At 38.2% G+C, this 19,518-nt stretch overlaps 1 protein-coding gene and 1 pseudogene across 2 annotated transcripts in view; both read right to left on the bottom strand.

Annotated features, from left to right (window-relative positions):
- Positions 1-16,601, bottom strand: part of LOC125176309 (L-lactate dehydrogenase C chain) — a 41,295-nt gene extending 24,694 nt beyond the window's left edge. Inside the window, exons 1-3 of one of the 2 annotated variants that reach the window (XM_047877547.1) lie at positions 16,439-16,601; positions 16,055-16,189; positions 8,325-8,442 (exon numbers count right to left, since the gene is read on the bottom strand). In XM_047877547.1, the coding sequence (XP_047733503.1) occupies positions 8,325-8,442; positions 16,055-16,180 (244 nt within the window). In that variant the 5' untranslated portion in view covers positions 16,181-16,189; positions 16,439-16,601. Of the gene's footprint in view, positions 1-8,324; positions 8,443-16,054; positions 16,190-16,273; positions 16,408-16,438 lie in introns of those variants that run through there. The other variant, XM_047877548.1, reaches the window with a different exon arrangement.
- Positions 9,727-12,440, bottom strand: LOC125176329 (twinfilin-1-like; annotated as a pseudogene).
- Positions 16,602-19,518: the final 2,917 nt, after the last annotated feature.

The raw sequence follows: 19,518 nt of genomic DNA, 5'->3' as shown, positions 1-19,518 counted from the left end.
ACATTCTCATTTCTTATTAAGACCTGAGTCAATGCAAGTCAGCTCCCTCTGGTTTCTTAGAAATACCTTATGAAGCTTAGAACTCTGAGAATTTATGTATCTGTTTCAGGATTCTAAGGATAAGCATGTATTTACTTCTAATTATTATAAGGGATGAGATTTGAGATCACAGAGAAGTTCTTGATCCACACAAGAAAGTAAATTACTTTATAAGTCTGATGACCAGTCATAAAATTGTTTCACCTATTAAATCCAATGATAATATAATATGATGCTCATTATCCCATACTGGACTTTTAAAAAGTTATTATATACCTGGAAGTTATTTTCCATATGGATATAAAACATTAAATTAAATAAAATCTGTATATCCCATCTCTATTTTAAAAAAAAACTTTAAAAAACTTGTATGCTTTTTTTTATTTGTTTGTTGTTTGTTTTTTTTTAACTAATCTCTACATCCAACTTGGGGCTTGAACTCATGGCCTCAAGATTAAGAGTCGCATGCTCTTCTGACTGAGTCTGCAAGGCAATCCCATACTCTTTTAAAAAAGGAAATCTGCTGGGGCGCCTGGGTGGCTCAGTTGGTTGAGTGTCCAACTTCAGTTCAGGTCATGATCTCTCAGTTTATGGGTTTGAGCCCAGCGTTGGGCTCTGTGCTGACCGCTCAGAGCCTGGAGCCTGCTTCGGATTCTGTGTCTCCCTCTCTCTCTGACCCTCCTCCGTTCATGCTCTGTCTCTCTCTCTCAAAAATAAATAAACATTAAAAAAAAAAAAAGTCCTCTTCACGCTGCCCTGTTTGATTTTTTTTTTTTTAAAGTCTATTCTTGGACCTTTGAATTTCTAAGTGAATCTTAGAACAAATTTAGTATCTACAACAACAACTGATTTTTTTAGGGTTTTGACTATAGTTACATATGATCATAATCAATATGAAAAGAATGAACGCCTTACAATACTGAGACTTTTTTGTACAAGGCCTATCTAGTTAGGTATTTAATATTATCCAATAAGGCTGTATTCTTTCCTGTATAAAAGCTCTTAAAGATATTTTGTTAGATATATTCACGTGCACTTCCTGTTTTTGAGGAAAACATAAATAATAGCTTTAAATTCTTTTGCTTGTTTTTGACATACATAAGCACAATGGATTCTTTATTAATAGCTTCATGTCCAGCACCCTCACTAAACACTTAGTTCTATATGTTGTCCCTGTTATGTTTTTTTTTTCCATTACCTTCTTTTTTATTCACCCGGTATGTTTTTGTAATTTTACTTCTTCCCCTTTACTAATTTAGAAGTTACACCATTTCTATTCTTTTAAAGGTTGTCACAGGGGCGCCTGGGTGGCGCAGTCGGTTAAGCGTCCGACTTCAGCCAGGTCACGATCTCGCGGTCCATGAGTTCGAGCCCCGCGTCAGGCTCTGGGCTGATGGCTCAGGGCCTGGAGCCTGTTTCCGATTCGGTGTCTCCCTCTCTCTGACCCTCCCCCGTTCATGCTCTGTCTCTCTCTGTCCCAAAAATAAATAAACGTTGAAAAAAAAAATTAAAAAAAAAAAAAAAAAAGGTTGTCACATAAGTTACAATATGTGGGGCACCTGGGTGGCTCAGTTGGTTGAGTGTCTGACTTCGGCTCAGGTCATGATCTCACTGTCTGTGAGTTCGAGCCCTGCATCGGGCTCTGTGCTGACAGCTCAGAGCCTGGAACCTGGTTCAGATTCTGTGTCTCCCTCTCTCTCTGCCCCTCCCCCACTCACACTCTGTCTCTCTCTCCTTCAAAAACAAGTACACATTAAAAAAATTTTTTTAAAGAAATAAATGTAAAAAAATAAAAATTTAAATTAAAAAAATTAAATAAATAAAAGGTTACAATACGCATACTTAACTTATCCAACTCCAAAGATAATCATCACCTTTCCACTTTCCCTAATGACTGAGGAACTTAGAACACTACTTCATTCACCACTACTACCTTTCGTTCCCAGATTTATATGCTATATGTAAAATTTTTTAATCCCATAAGACATTATAGTCTTATGCAATTTACATTTATTTAGATTTGTCCTCATTTTTACCATTTTCTGTGCTCTTCATATTTTGCATCTCAGACCTGAGATCATTTTTCTTTTGTCTTAAGTATGTATTTTTGTGTTTTTATTAGCAAGGTTCTGACGGCAACTATCTCAGTCTTTGTCTGAAAACGTCTTTATTTTAACCTTATTCTTGAAAGATATTTGTGCTATGTAGGGATTCTGGATTGACATTTACTCTCTCTCAGCACATTAAAGATACCATTTCATGGGCGCTGGATGGCTCAGCTGGTTAAGCGTCTGACTTCAGCTCAGGTCTTGATCTCACAGTTGTGAGTTTGAGCCCCACATCTGGCTCTCTGCTATCAGCATGGAGCCTGCCTTGGATCTTCTGTCCCCTTTCTCTCTGCCCATCCCCTCCGCCATCTCATTCTCTCTCTCTCAAAAATAAATAAACGTAAAAAAATAAAGATAACATTTCACTGTATTCTGGTTTCACTGTGCTATTGATGTATCAATTACTCTCTCCCTTTTCTGTAGGTAATTTGTCTAGTGACAATTTTTTCTTTTCTTTGCCTTTAGTGTTCTCTAATTTCACAAGAAATGTGTCTAGGTAGGATTTTATATTTATCCTTCTTGAGAGTATTTGGCTTGAATGTATGGGTTGTTTTTCATTAGTTCTCAAAAATCAGGGGTGCCTTAGTGGCTCAGTAGGTTAAGCATCCAACTCTTGATTCCAGCTCAGGTCATGATCTCACAGTTTGTGAGTTTGAGCCCCGCATTGGACTCCACACTGACAGCATGAAGACCATTTGGGATTCTCTCTCTCCCTCTCTCTCTGCCCCTCCCCCACTCACATTCTCTCTAAAAAAACTATACAATCATACTCTCTTCAAATATTTCCTCTGCCCCACTTTTCCAATTAAATGCACATGACACTTTATCCCTCTATCCTGTATGATTCTTAACCTGTCATATTTTCTGCTTCTTGCTGTTGTCTGTGTAATTGCCTTAGACTTATCATTTCTCTCTTCAAATGTATCTGCTCTATTATTAAACCCACTAACTGAGTTTTTTATTTCACTCTATTTAATATTTAGAAGTTATATTTGGCTATTTTAAAATCTGGTGTTTTTTAATAGTTTCCTGTCTTATACTGGTATTTTCAAGCTTGTCCTTTATATCTTTAAATGGAATAATCATAGTTAATTTATAATTTGTGCTTCATAATTTCAGTATCTGAAATCTATGATGGCCTTTTCTGTTATCTCTGCTGGTTCTTGCTCATGTATTTTCTTTGTAGATTTAATTATTCCTACTGTAAGATGTTCAGGTGGGGGGGGGGGGCGGATTTTACTTGTGGAGGTTCTTTGAGGCCTGAAATAAAGTGGATTTCTTCCAGAGACTATCTTAAGTCCTAAGACTGCTTGAGGTTTTTTTGGAATTCAGATAAGGGCCAGCTGGTGGCTACAAGTTCTTAGCCACTATTTCCCTCCTTTACTAAAGCAACTGACACACTTGATTTTACGGTCAGTCCCCAGAGGTAGGGAGAAAGGAATTATTTCTAGGTCATCCTTATATTAAGGATTGGCAAATGAGGGCCAGCAAGCCAAATCTGGCAGACCACCTGTTTTAGTAAAAAAAAATCTCATTGGAACATAGCCACACCTACTCACACATTGTTGATGGCTGCCTTAGAATTACAATAGCAGAGTTGAGTAAGTTTTCACAGAGACTGTATAGCCCACAAAGCCTAAAATATTTACTATCTGATCCTTCACAAAAAAGTTTACTAGCGGTGCCGGGGTGGCTCAGTTGGTTGAGCCTCTGACTCTTGATTTTGGCTCAAGTCGTGATCTCACAATTAATGAGTTTGGTTCCCACATCAGGCTCTGTGCTGACAGCTTGGGATTCTCTTTCTCTTCCCCTCTCTCTGCCCCTTCCCTGCTTTCTCCCTCTCTCTCTCTCTCTCAAAATAAATAAATAATTTTTTCAAAAGTTGACTAACTCCTGGTATCCATTGGGGTCCCAGCTTTATGGGGTTACCTCCTATGCAACTCCCCAAATTAAGCTCTGTCTCCAGTCTCCTAAATCCTATGAGACAGTGGAAGCCAAAATTAAAGTTCAGAGTTTGGCTAATGCTAGCTAGTGAAAACTAGCTACAATGCTTGGCCTAACTCTCTAGTTTCCTGACTTCACTCAGTGCCTATCAATTCTTGAAATATTGAAAGGAGTGCTCGCTTCGGCAGCACATATACTAAAATTGAAATATTGAAAGGATTGATAATTTATTTCTTTCATACTTTATGCAGGAATTTTATTATTTATAGCAAAAATATTGACCCAGGTATTTATCTTGCCACATTAGTAGAAAATAAAGACTGAATTATTTTTTTTTTAAGTATTTTAATACAGCAGGATCTCTTTTAACCTGACTCCACTGAACTGATTCAGTAGATTTACTGATGTAAAACATACGGACACCCAGGGCACACTGAATACTCTGAACCAGTACATCTCCATGGGGGAGGTCTGTGTACTTCTGTTCATTAGTTGTTACATATCAAGAATTAGTCATGTTTATATCCAAATGTATTTATGCCAATTATATCTTCTAATTACATAATACAATGTACGTCACCAAAATACAAGTGTGAATGAAATGCATGGTAAAGGTAACCACTATACTCAGGTTTGAGACATGAACAGATGTAACACAGAACATATCAACTGAATTGGTAATGTTTTATTATTTCTTGCTAGCTGTTGGATACACTGATGTTTGTTATACTTAAATTCTTTTTATATGTCAAGTACCATAATTAATTTTTTAAAATAATTGTTTCCTTTTTAAAGTTTATTCATTTATTTTGAGAGAGAAAGAGAGTGTGCAAGCAGGAGAGGGGCAGAGGGAGACAGAGAGAGAATCCAAAGCAGGCACCACACTATCAGTGTGGAGCCAACACAGGACTCAATCTTATAAACCCTGAGATCATGACCTAAGCTGAAATCAAGGGTTGGATGCTTAACCAACTGAGCCACTGAGGTGCCCCCAAATAATTGTTTCTAAGAAAATTAAGTTGAGGAGCGCCAGAGTGGCTCAGTCAATTAAGTGTCCGACTTTGGCTCAGGTCATGATCTCATGATTTATGGATTCAATCCCTGTGTCAGGCTCTGTGCAGACAACTCAGAGCCTGGAGGCGACTTCGGATTCTGTGTCTCCCTCTCTCTCTCTGCCACCCCCCCATGCTCTGTCTTTCTCTCTCTCAAAAATAAATATTTAAAAACTTGTAAAAAAAAAAAAAGGGGGGGGGGGACATCTGGGTAGCTCAGTTGGTTAAGTCTCCAACTTCAGCTCTGACTCACAGTTTATGAGTTCAACCCCATGTCAGGTTCTGTGCTGACAGCTCAGAGCCTGGAGCCTGCTTCAGATTCTGTGTCTCCCTCTCTCTGCCCCACCCCCACTCATTGTCTGTCTCTCTCTGTGTGTCTCTGTCTCAAAAAATAAACATTAAAAAAATTTAAAAACTGTAAAAAAGAAAAAAGAAAATTAAGTTGAATGCCTTGGAAAGACATATTAAAATCAAGTTGTTTAAAAATTGTCCTTTTAGGTGAGAGAAATAAAAATGAAGGAAAACAATAAAAATTTAGTAGAGTTTTGTGACTGTTTAATAAATGTCTTCAAGTTAATTGTAGTACTTTAATGAAATTGAAATGATCACTATTGGTGTGCTTTTAAAAAGATACTGCAAAATTCAATTAGCTGAATTATACTCAAATCAGAAAACTAACAAATGAACTTCTAAGTACATTTCCATGTTTTAGGTCAACATAAAATGTCTATGATGTTTGTCTTTTTCTGACTGACTTACTTTGCTTAGTATAATACTCTCTAGCTCCATCCATATCATTGCAAATGGCAAGATTGCATATTTTTTTATGGGTGAGTAATATTACCTTGTATATATATACTATATCTTCTTTATCCATTCATCAGTTGATGGATATTTGGGTTCCTTCCATAATTTGGTTATTGTTGATAATTCTGCTATAAACATCAGGGTGCATGTATCCCTTTGAATTAATATTTTTGTATCCTCTGGGTAAATACCCAGTAGTGCAATTGCTGGAAAGTAGGGTAGTCCTATTTTTAACTTTTTGAAGAAACTCCATACTTTTTTCTAGAGTGGCTGCACCAGTTTGCCTTCCCAGCAACAGTGTAAGAGGGTTGCCCTTACTCCACATCCTCGCCAACACCCATTATTTCTTGTGTTGTTGATTTTAGCCACTCTGACAGGTATAAGCTGATATCTCATTTCAATTCGAATTTCTCTAATGATCAGTGATGTTGAGCATATTTTCATGGGTCTGTTGGCCACCTGTATGCTTTCTTCAGAAAAATGTTAATTCATGTCTTCTGCCTATTTTGGGGTTATTTGTTTTTTCAGTGTTGAGTTGTATAAGTTCTTTATATATTTTGGATACTAACCCTTTATCAAATATGTCATTTGCAAATATCTTCTCCCATTCTGTAGGTTGTCTTTTAGTTTTGTCGATTGTTTCCTTTGCTGTGCAGAAGCTTGTTTTATTTATTTATTTGTTCAGATTTTGAAGTCATCTCCACACCCAGCATGGGCCTCAAACTCACAATCCTGAGACCAAGAGTCGCATGCTCTACCAACTGAGCCAGCCAGTGCTCCTGGAAGCTTTTTATGTTGATAAAGTCCCAACAGCTTATTTTTGTTCCCCTGTCTCAGAAGATATAGCTAGTAAGAAGTTGCTGCAACTGCTGTCAGAGAGGTTACTGCCTGTGTTCTCCTCTAGGATTTTAATGGCTTCCTGTTTCACATTTAGGTCTTTAATCCATTTTGAGTTTATTTTTGTGTATGGTGTTAGAAAGTGGTCCAGTTTCATTCTTTTGCATGTTGCTATCCACTTTTCCCAACACCATTTGTTGAAGAGACGGTCTTTTTTCCATTGGATATTCATTCTTCCTTTGTTAAAGGTTATTTGGCCATATAATTGTGGGGTTACTTCTGGGTTTTCTGTCTACTCCATTGATCTGTGTACCTATTTTTATGCCGGTACCACACTGTTTTAATTACTACCACTTTGTAATATAATTTGAAACCTGGAACTGTGATACCTCCAGTGATGGCTCCTAACACACATTTTTAAATTAAGTAACCACCCTCAGTTCCAATCATGTTAGGTAAGAGGGCTTTAGTAGAAAGTATATCTATTGAATCAGATCACCAAAGAGTGCATTATGCACTTTAGTGTATGATAATTATTTTTCCTAATTCTCTAAGGCTTCTTATTTGGTCAACAGATGATGCTAATGCTAATGGGGCCAAGCTCCCCATTTCCTGTAGTATGGCCTCACACTATGCCTTGAAAACTGTTCCTCTATAAACACAAAAAGGAAACCAGGTTAAAGAGTATAGATACGTATATCAACAATATTACAAAAAGTATCCAAGACATAACCTTGGGAAAATGTATAAGATGGAATGACAAGTTTAAAAAGCATTTATCCAGGGGCACCTGGGTGGCTCAGTTCGTTGAGCATCCAACTTTGGCTCAGGTCATGATCTCATGGTTCATGAATTCAAGCCCCACATTGGGCTCCCTGCTCTCAATGCAGAGCCTACTTCAGATCCTCTCTCCCCCTCTCTCTGCTCCTCCCAAACTGGTACTCTCTCAAAAGTAAATAAACATTTTTTAAAAATAAAAAATAAAAAGCATTTACCTAATATGACACATAAAAACAAATGAATAGGAAAAAGAAACAAACAAAACCATTAACAGGAGAGATTTTGATTTTTTTTTACATTTAAAACCTTTTTCTTATGCATTATAAATACTTTATATTTTCCAAGTTTCCTCAAATTTGAATGGAATGTTCTTTTTTTTAATTAACCCTTTAAGCAAAAATTAACCTTTTAAACTGTATGTCCTAATGAGAGTGGTGCTACTTTTAACTTTATATTTATGAATATCAATATGGTAAAATTCATACTCTTTTTTAAAGCTCTGAAAAGAACGCTATAAAATTAAAACTAACTGGAGCACCTGGGTGGCTCAGTCGGTTAAGCGTCCAATGTTGGCTCAGGTCATGATCTCACTGCTGGTGGGTTCAAGCCCCGCATCAGGCTCTGTGCTGACAGCTCAGAGCCTAGAGCCTGCTTTGGATTCTGTATCTGCCTCCCTCTCTCTGCCCCTTCCCCACTCACACTCTCTCTGTCTCTTAAAAAATAAACATTAAAAAAATTTTTTTTCATTAAAACTAACCTTTTCCAGAGGTAATCTTTGAAGTATTAAAGAAAAGACTGCCATGCTGAAGATCCATTGTTTCTCCCTTCAATTTGTCCACTGCAACATCAACAAGGGCAAGTTCATCGGCCAAATCCTAAAATACATCAAAGTTTTGAATAACGTGATCGGAAGAATGTTCCTATTTCAGTTTTAGAAATTTGAGGAAAATTTCTGTGTGGTTACTTCATAATCAAAATAGAGTTATATTTTAGTATAAAAATGATATAAAAATGATAGTTTGTGGATGTGCGTAGAGTGACCAGAAGTCAAAGTAAGTGATAGAACGTAGCAAAAATTACTAATTGCTTTGCCTTCATATAATTGTTAAGTTTTTTAGAAGTGGGTTTTTTCTACTTCAGATAATAGTTTTAAAACAATGAAAAGTTATTAAATTTTTTCAAAGGACTTTATTATATTTAACCCTTATGCCCAATTTTTAAATTGGCTGAAGTTGTTTTTAGTATGCATCCTTATGGCCAAAATAGAAAGGTGCTCCCCTGTGGGAACCCACATTTTTATGTGGTTCAGAACAGCACATTTAATGTCAGACCTCCAACCTAGGGGTAGACAGGAATATAACCAGACCATAGCTCCCAGTCAGCCATGCAATCACAGAGGTAAACAATGAATACGCTTACAGCATTCTGTTTTTTGCTTTCAGTACCGTATTCAATAAATTTTGTGAGATATTCAACACTTTAGTATGAAATAGTCTTTGTGTTTCATGGTTTTACCCAACTGTAAGCTAATATAATTGTTCTGAGCATGTTTAAAAGGTAGGCTAGGCTAAGGTATGATAGGTGGAATAGGTATATTAAATACATTTTCAACTTAGGATGTTTTCAACTTATGATGAGTCTATTGGAATGTAACCTCATCATAAATCCAGGAAGATCTGTACAGTCTCCCTTTTGCTTACTCTAATTTGAATTCAGTTTTACCAAGTGAAACAGAATACGGAACTATATAGAAGGAAAATTTCCCCCCTCAGATTCCAGTGGCTAGATTCCAAAGATGAGCAGTAAGGGAAAGGGATCAAAGTCCCTATTTACTACTGTCCATGTGACCTTTCTGGAAAACTGTAGATTCTAAAACATACTAAATTATGTGATACACACACACACACACACACACACACACACACACACACACACACACATATATATATATATATATATATATATATATATATATATATATATATAAAGACTATGAGGAGGATAAGGAGTTTCACCTGGAAGGATCAAATATCACTTCTAAGCTAACTGATAAGAAAATGAGTTCATGTTCATGGATCCAGTTTTTACATTAGTCCATGTATATGTTTGGGTCTGAACAGGAAAACAGAACCCACTCCAAGCATTTCAACAGAAAGTATTTAATACAGGGAATTGGTTAGACAGCTGCTGGAGGGCTGAAAAGACAAAAAGGGAACATCTGAGGTAACCCAGAGCTAGCACTCACAGTTTGAAGCTACTAGCCCTAAGACTGAGGGAAAAAAGAGAGAGACTAAAGGAGGCACTTCATGGATCCAGGCTCCGACCTCTGGAAGAGGCAAAACCTGGCTGCTATTGATACCACTGAAAGAGCAAAATGAGGCTGGGCAGTCCAAAAGAAACTAGAATCTAGAACCAACTGCTACCACTGAGGCAAAGGGGACTACTGTGACCAACACAACAAGCAAACAGGAAGAAGGTGGTCATGTCTCCACTCCTACCTTCCAACTTCTCTCTAGTGCCCCCTATTGGCAGAACCTAACAAGATGCTGACTGGTAAAGGAGAAAAAAGATTACACAGAGATCCAGCACCAGCAACACAGAGTAAAGAAAGTTGGATTTGGAGCTGAGTGACAATAATTTAATAACCAACACAGTCTGCTTTTAAATTATATTTCCAACTTGAATTATTTCTTTTCTTAACAAGTTACCAGACAATTCTCTTTTCCTTTTTTTTAAAGAGAAAAAAACTGTATTGCAATATAAAATGCACTTATAAAATGTCCATAGAAGGCATGTAATTCTTTACTGCTATATAAATTTACTGGGAATATCTTATTCACCTTTGGTTGTTATGATGTCACCTAAAACATACTGTAAACACTGAGTTATACTCTATAACAAATGTATCACTGGTTTCCAGCAATCTTGGTTTAATAATAAAGACTATATAATCACATCTATATTCTGAAATGTCCATTTACTTTCATGTAGTGTAAAATTTAGACTATAATTGCACATGAATGGTACAAAAAGACATTCACTACCAAATTATTTTATACCTTCATGACAGGTTTAACATTCTTTCTGATTGAAAATACAGCTTCAGCTATGTTCTGAAACACAGCTCTAGGATTCTCAATGCAGTAATTTGTGTCTGTATGTGTCTATGTGGGCACCCATGAAACAAGTTAAAGTTTATCTTTAGAAAACAAGTGCAACATTACTGCCAGTTATTTTGCATGTTTAAATATTACAATCTGATTATCTGTAAACAAACAAAACCCCACACAAATACTCTTAACTCTAGAAAAAAATCCTGTCAACCTATAATTATTCTAATATGCTTTACTTGAACACACATGGAATTTTTGAAAGGTGCATATAGTACCTTAGATAATAAGGCATAAAAAGGTGTTTCATATTTGTATTATGAAATGTCCATTTCTAATATGTTTTATGCAGCATAAAGTTTAGATGAAGAAATTCTAAATCCTGGATCCCCATAGTTTATTTTTATTTTTATTTTTATTTTTAACGTTTATTTATTTTTGAGACAGAGAGAAACAGAGCATGAACGGGGGAGGGGCAGAGAGAGGGAGACACAGAATCTGCAACAGGCTCCAGGCTCTGAGCCGTCAGCCCAGAGCCCGACGCGGGGCTCGAACTCACATACCGCGAGATCGTGACCTGAGCCAAAGTCGGACGCTCAACTGACTGAGCCACCCAGGCGCCCCTCTCGCTCTTTCTAATGACATCCATTTGTAATTGTCTTTATACAATTTCTAGCAGAGGGCTCTTGCGGCTAGAATGCAGCATCCATTCTCTTATACTGCATGTGTATTCAGGCATTGGGTAAATAAAAACTAGGGACTCCAAACAGTCTCCTTCATGGGAATGTTTACACAGAAAGAAATGGTAACATGCTGAATCCTTGGGAAACCTCTCTGGCAAATCTTTTAGTTCTGTATTTGTTGTACTGGCCAAAATTATAATTTTATTTTTTATATCTATTTCTAATTGCACATAGTTGAGCTGTTACTTAATTTTTCCAAAGCCTGGAAAGCTTGAGAAATAGGAAATGCTACTCCTTGTAGTGTTTGATGCTTGTGTCCACACCCACGTCCGTTTGTACCTCATTCATTTTAATTTGTCATAATTCTTTCTCAGCTGCAGTCGATGGGGCAGGAGATGATTGTGAGAGCAAGTACTTTTTATATCCATGTAATGATACATCTTCCTTTACTGTTCCAAATACTTGATCTTTAATGTAGCCATCTCCAGACTCCTTTTTCAGAGTTGCTGTTGTTGCTGCATACAGCATTTTTTGACAAACATGAGAATGATCTGGAGATCAAGGAATGAATATCCATAATTCTGAGAATCCAACTTGAATAATATATAGCACGGTTGTTTGTCCGCCAAAGGGGTAAAACAAAGATATCATAATCCTTATCCCAGGAATCTGAAGGCTGACTATATGAGCCAATCACAAGTTTCTCATTTTCAACAGATATTTTTAGAAGTCTGTATTTTCCATTTCTTGCTCTTGCAAAGATATCTTTTTTTTTTTATTTTATTTTTTTATTTTATTTTTTTTTTTTTTTAATTTTTTTTTTTCAACGTTTATTTATTTTTGGGACAGAGAGAGACAGAGCATGAACGGGGGAGGGGCAGAGAGAGAGGGAGACACAGAATCGGAAACAGGCTCCAGGCTCTGAGCCATCAGCCCAGAGCCCGACGCGGGGCTCGAACTCACGGACCGCGAGATCGTGACCTGGCTGAAGTCGGACGCTTAACCGACTGCGCCACCCAGGCGCCCCGCAAAGATATCTTTAACATCTTCACTTGCTTGGGTGCCGGTCTGATGGGACATGGCCGGGCCGTGGGCTCCCGGCTCCGGATCTAGTGCAGACAGCCAAGACAATACTCTTTTCAAGGAAATCTTCCCAGCTCCATTTGTCTGGACTGTCAAAGGCAGAACTCAAATAATTGCAAAAGTGTTGTTTTTTAAGAATTAACTATGAGTCATTTCTTAAACAGAATTCCAAACAGAGAGTCTGGGTTTGTTTAGCCTGTTACAATCTTTTAAGAATAGTTATTTGGGGGCGCCTGGGTGGCTCAGTCGGTAAAGCATCCGGTTTCAGCTCAGTTTATGATCTCTCAGTCCATGGGTTCAGGGGCCCTGTAAGGGCTCTGTGTGGACAGCTCAGACAGGGCCTGGAGCCTGCTTTGGATTCTGTCTCCCTCTCTCTGCCCCTCCCCCATTCTTACTCTGTCTCTCTCAAAAATAAACATTAAAAAAAAAAAAAAAAAAAAAACAAGAATAGTTATGAGCATCCCAGGATCTTTTCTCCAGGGAGTTCTAGAATAACTATAGTAAGGTAAGAGAATGGTACGGTAAAAGTAAGAGAATAAAAAATATATATGTATCAATCTAAGGAAAACTGCTTCGGCCACTTAATTCTGTACAGGACAAGGAAGTAGGCTGTACTGCTATGCTTTAAAGTCCACCTTTCAATAGGGGTGCCTGGGTGGCTCAGTCGGTTAAGCATCCAACTTCACCTCAGGTCATGATCTCGAGGTTCCTGGGTTCGAGCCCCACATCGAGCTCTGTGCTGACAGCTCAGAGCCTAGAGCCTGCTTCGGATTCTGTGTCTCCCTCTCTCTCTGCCCCTCCGCCACTCATGCTCTGTCTCTCTCTGTCTCTCAAAAATAAATATTGAAAAAAAAAATTTTTTTTAATTAAAAATAAATAAATAAGGTTCACATTTCAATGATATATGCAGGTGTCATGGTACTCATGACAGCCCATATGTCCCTTGAAGTCAATAAACTATGTAAATATATCTTTTTTAATATCCTTCATCACTTTCCATTTATCCCACAATGTGCATCAATGTGACCTGGGTATTTCCAGTGTACTGTGGATTCTAGCAGGAAATAAATGGGCTCCGACAACTGACCTTCTCTCACAATTGGAGTTCTGAAATTCCATGATGCCTTGGAGGAGGCTTTATATGATTCATTGTACTAAGCACTTAATAAATTTTTTTTTTTTTAAGATTCTATTTTTAAATAATCTCCACACCCAACATGGGGCTCTAACTTACAACTCCAAGATAAGGAGTTGCGTGCTCCACTGACTGAACCAGCCAGGCACCCCATTCAATAAATTCTTTATATCTGCAAACTCACACCCTTCAGTTTTATAATTTTATCTCTTGAATAATTCTCTTCCCTCTCTTTCTTTTCGCTTCCTAGAAACGTCCATGAGTGACTGGACTTCCGGATCGGTCCTCTAATTTCATCTCTTTTGTGTATTCCATTGTTGACATTCTTCTTTCCAGCAGCCCAGTAGAAGTAAGGGGGATTCTTGCCTCACTGTCCAATATACAGATTTTTACCTGATCCTACTGCTTTGAATAAGATGCCTGTCTTTACTGTCCTTGATGTCTTAAGTGTAGAACATGCCTGATTCAATTACTCCAAAGAATGTACTCCTCCCCCTTGCCTGCTGGGATGTGAGAGGCAGTTACTTGGTTGATAAAGGTGCAGAAGAGAATCTGGTGGTTTTCCTTCTCATCATATAAACTTTTAACCAATTCTCCCATGTTTTTCCCATCCCTCACCTCCACCTTGTGAGACAACTGGTACTTCCGATTCCTAAGCCTTTCTTGGGGTTCTGGAATTTAACTGGCTTGGCTTTTTGTCATCTCGCTCTGCCAGTTTAAAAAAAAAGTCTATATAATATCATAAAGCTTTTAAGAACACAGGATCTGTGTCCAGACTGCCAAGGTTTGAATTCTAACTCCTTCACCTACTAGCCACTTGGCCATGGGCAAGTTACTTAATATCTATATTTCAGTATTTTTGTTTATAAATGGAGATAACAGTACATACCTCCCAAGGTTGTTATAAAGATGAAACAATATCTTTAAAACATTTAGAGAAACAAAAGACTTGTACACTGAAAACTACAAAACGTTGCTGAAACAAATTAAAGAAGACACAAATAAATGGAAAGACATCGCATGATCACAGGTTGGAAGACCTAATATTGTTAAGATGTCAACATACCCAAAGTAATCTACAGATTTAGTGCAAACCCCTATGAAATCCCAATGGCATTTTTAAAAGAAATAGAAAAAACTCCATGCTAAAATTAATATAAAATCTTAAAGGGCTCTAAATGACTAAAACAATCTTGAAAAAGAATAAATCTGGAGGTCTCATGCTTCAAAACCTATTGCAAAGCTATAGTCATCAAAATAGTGTGGCATTGGCATAAAGAAATATAGACCAATGGAATAGAGAACCCAGAAATAAACTCTCACAGGGGTGCTTGGGTGGCTCAGTTGGTTAAATGCCCAACTCTTGATCTTGCTCAGGTCATAATCTCATGTTTTTTGAGATCACGCCCCACTTTGGGATCTGCACTGACAGCACAGAGCCTGCTTGGGATTCTCTCTTTCTCTGCCTCTCCCCTGCTGGCATGCATGCTCTCTCTCTCTCTCTCTCTCTCAAAATAAATAAACTTTAAAAAATAGAAATAAACTCTCATATATATGGTCAAATGATTTTTGACAGGAATGTCAAAAACCATTCAATGTGAGAAAGGAGAGTCTTTTCAATAAATCATACTGGAATAATTGGATATTTACATGCAAAAGTATGAAGTTGGACCTATGCCTTACACCATATACATAATTAAAATGGATCAAAGATATAAATGTAAGACCTAAAACTGTAAAACTCTGAGGAGAAAACAAAAGTGAAAAGATTCATGACATTGGATTTGGCAATGATTTTTGGATATGACACCAAGAGCTCCTGCAACAAAAGTAAAAATAGATAAATTGAACCACATTAAAATTTTAAAATGTGCATCAAAGAACACTATCAACAGAGTGAAAAAACCATGGAATGGAAAAAAACACTGGAAAATAATATAATTGATAAGAGATTAATACCTAGAATAGAAAAAGAACTCCTACAAGTCAACAACAAATACCCTGATTTAAAATGGGCAAAGAATTTGAATAAATACTTCTCCAAAGAAGATATACAAATTGCCAACAGCCACATGAAAAGATGCTGTGTAAACAGAAAGGAAAATTAAAGGAATTCCATTGTTATTTTATCAAATTGGAACTTGGATAATGAGCATGTAATACTTACAATTTTAAAAAACTTTTTTAAATATAAGCTTCTGGGAAATACGATTTTCACCCATTACTCTTCCAGGAAGGCAAGGTATGGAATCATTTAAACAGAATATTAACGAAATAACGCAATCAATGTGTCTCCTATGAATAAATTTAAGTGGTCTAGCAATGCCTGCCTAGACCATGTACTTTATTACATGGTAAACTCCAGGTAAATGTTTCTTAAATTATGTCAAAATCAGATAAGTGAATATATATTTGCTATCAAAAGATTAGCCCTACAACCCTGAACTCATCAACACCTACAAGACTTCTTACTTACCTTCAATAAGATACAAATAGCACAGGCCATGCCTACGGCACCAGTTCCGACAATGGTGATCTTACTCTGGGAGATCTTCTCTTCCCCAATTAGATTCTCAATAAGCTTCTCCTTGACAGTTGACATGTTGAGAACCTGATAGGGATAATGAAATTTCAGTGGAATCAAATTCCCTAAATTGATCACTGTCATAACTACACTGAAGACCTAAGGACCTACCTTTTGGGTTTGCAGAAAGTTGGAACCAAGGGTGGGGGGTCAAGGGGTGTGGAGAGGTAAAGCCAGGACCAGTCTACCTATCAGTAGTAGGGGTTGGGGAACCAATAAGCTTTTTTTTCTCCTTGCCCTCGAGCCACCATTTTCACCCCAGTACTAGACACTTACAAATGCTTTGCCTGGCACAACTTAGCCAGAAGGCACAACACACCGCCTTTAAGGAAGATTTAAAAAAACAAAAAAAAAAGTAACATCAGAAGAAAAACATCAAGGACAGCTGAAGTGCGGAGCCCTGTAACGGCTACTCTCTGGACGGCCAACGCACGCACGAACGCCCCCACGCACGATTCCTTTTCGTCAGCACGCAAGCTCCGCCCCCCGCGGGCCCAGGGGCAGGCACCCAGGCAGGCTGTTAACTATCCTCCCCGCCTGTGGGGAGAGGGAGGGGGACTTTTCCAGGTGGCTGGGGTTGAGCCCTCTTCCCTGTGAAGAATTCTAGGCGTTCTTTAAGAGTGTGAAAGAGAGGGATATTGGGGTATCGTTTCATTTCCCTCAGCCAGCCTAGGCCTGGGAGTGAGTTTAGCGTCGAGTTTTTGGAGACTTCAGGCCCCACTGGCAAAAAGCCCTCTTGGGAGCACCTCATTTTCTTACGTTGGTGCCATCTTAAGACCGCGTCCTGATGACATAGCTTCCAAACTGCTTCCAGATAACTTGCCTCTTTCTGAGAGGGCATGCTGAAAGGACCTGAGCCCCCAAAGACTAAGAATTTAAGGCTGGGCTTGGGAATGACCAACCTGAATTTGACGAGTATTTTTTGATGTGCTTTCTCACGCCCTTGTGCATACATTTATTTGCAGGAATTCAAAACATTATTATTGAGCTCCGAAACTTCAGGACAGAGGGCTGAAATAAAGTTTGAATTAAAGTAATAATGAGGGGCACCTGGGTGGTTAAATCAGTGGAGCATCTGACTCTTGATTTCAGCTCAGGTCATGATCTCACTGTTGGTGGGTTTGAGCCACAAGTCAGGCTCCACGAGCCTGCTTGGATTCTCTAATATTCTCTCTCTCTCTCTCTCTCTCTCTCTCTCTCTCTCTCAGAATAAGTAATACATGTATACATACATACATAAAGTAGTAATGGAAAGGAAAAGCCATGTGTAATTTTCTAAGGGTGTTCTTAATTTATACCATGAATTTATAACTCACAGAAGGGGAACCAACCTCCTTGGTCATCTTCTGTTGAGTATTTGCATTTGAAATCCTTTTCCATTTTCTGTTTCAAAGCCTATGGTTTGTTTTTAATGTACTTCAGACCATGCAATCAATCGCCCTGCTTAAAACTCTTCCATGGCTTTCCATTACATTTAAAATAACCAATTTATACCATAACCTAAAAGACATTCAAGATTTGCCTCCTAAAAAAAAAAAAAAAAAAAAAAAAAAAAAAAGATTTGGCCTCCTAGCTCTCCCACTTCATCTCAAGACATTCTCTCCTCACTCCCCACCAGCTTTTGGACTGCTTTTTCTTGGCTCAGGACTTTTTGCTGTTCCCTATATTTAGAAAATTGTTGGGGCGCCTGGGTGGCCCCGTTGGTTAAGTGTCCAACTTCAGCTCAGGTCAGGATCTCACGGTTCGTGAGTTCGAGCCCCAAATCGGGCTGTGTGCTGACAGCTCAGAGCCTGGAGCCTGCTTCAGATTCTGTGTCCCTCTCTCTCTCTCTCTCTGCCCCTCCCCTGCTTGCATGCTCTCTCTCTCTCTCTCTCTCTCTCAAAAATAAACATTAAGAAAAAGTTAAAAAAAAAAAAAAAAGAAAAAAGTGCTTCCCTAGCCCTTCTCAAAGTTGATTTCTCGTTTTCGGTTTGGAACATAAATGGCACTTCCTCTAGCTTTCCTTGACCAATGTGTGACCAAGGACCACCTCCTCACATCTCTCCTGTTTCTCTCATGGCACTTTTCACAAACTACCAGCTCCAAGAAACAGGTTCCCTGTAGTAGACAGGAACAGTAGCCACTGTTGGTCCTGTCCTACCACTTGCTTGTATGCTTCCTTGCACAGCAACTCCCCACGCTTGCACCTCATTTACCAGGAGGTTAAGAGGGAGACACTGCTGGCGTGGATGATCATCTGGTGGCAGAAGGAGGTAATGACCAAACTCCTGATCTGGATGAAGAAAAAGGCTCTTCATTCATACCTACCCAAAGTGCAGGGCTGGCCCTTGAGGTCCCCTGCCTGAGTGGGCTCTCTGGGTGGCTACAGTCCAAACTAAGCCATTTTGCTTGATTGTACAGCTTGATTGTGCGGCAATGAAAATACAGGAGGGGCAAGATCTGTACATTCCAACATCTGCCCTAGTATAAATGCGGTAAAGAATTCTGAAAGAGCATGGCTTTGAAGTCCTGATACTTTGGCAACATGGGCTTCAGTGAAAAACATATGTGCATTTTTCTGTCTATATACATATATATGAACGTTATTTATGTATACATAATATACATTATTATATATGTATAATAAGGAAGGAAGGAAGGAAGGAAGACTATGTTCTGAACATCCCATTTGCTTCCCCACTAACTGGTATCTTCTGTAAAATGGAACTAAGGCATATTTAATCCACTTCCCCAAGGTTATTAAGACTAAAATGAGATATTACATTTAAATTTTAAGTCTATTTATTTTTGAGAGAGAGAGAGAGAGAATGAGCTGGGGAGGGGCAGAGATGAGGGAGACAGAGAATCTGAAGCAGGCTCCAGGCTCTGAGCTATCAGCACAGAGCCCAACGCGGGGCTTGAACCCACAAACTGTGAGATCATGACGGAGTCCTAGTTGGATTCTCAACCGAGTCACCCAGGCACCCTGAGATCATATTACATTTAAAAGAATCAAGACTTTGCAGAATTGGCCCATTCCTTGCCTGGAACAGGAAGATACAAGGTAATCCTGAAACACTTTTTGTGCCACAAAGGGAGGAAGCTTTAGAAGATTAAATCTAAAAATTCATGGAAGATTAGGTTAATATATCTTTAAGCATGACTTTTCAGCCATGTTGGCATTGACTAATTTAGTCTATCAGATATGAAATGAATAAATGTAAATAAATTTTTTTAGACTAAAGTTGCCCCAAAGTTTACAAGAGGCTATAGGCATAAGTACAGGTTTGTTTTTGTAGTAATTAAAAAGTTCTAAGATTAGGTAGTGGTGGAGGTTGTACAACTATGTGAATTCACAGAATTATACGCTCTTTAAA

The sequence above is a fragment of the Prionailurus viverrinus genome, chromosome D1, assembly GCF_022837055.1.
Source record: "Prionailurus viverrinus isolate Anna chromosome D1, UM_Priviv_1.0, whole genome shotgun sequence".
NCBI lineage: Eukaryota > Metazoa > Chordata > Mammalia > Carnivora > Felidae > Prionailurus > Prionailurus viverrinus.
Note: the sequence above shows the minus strand (reverse complement) of the source record. Positions and strands in the feature narration are given on the sequence as shown.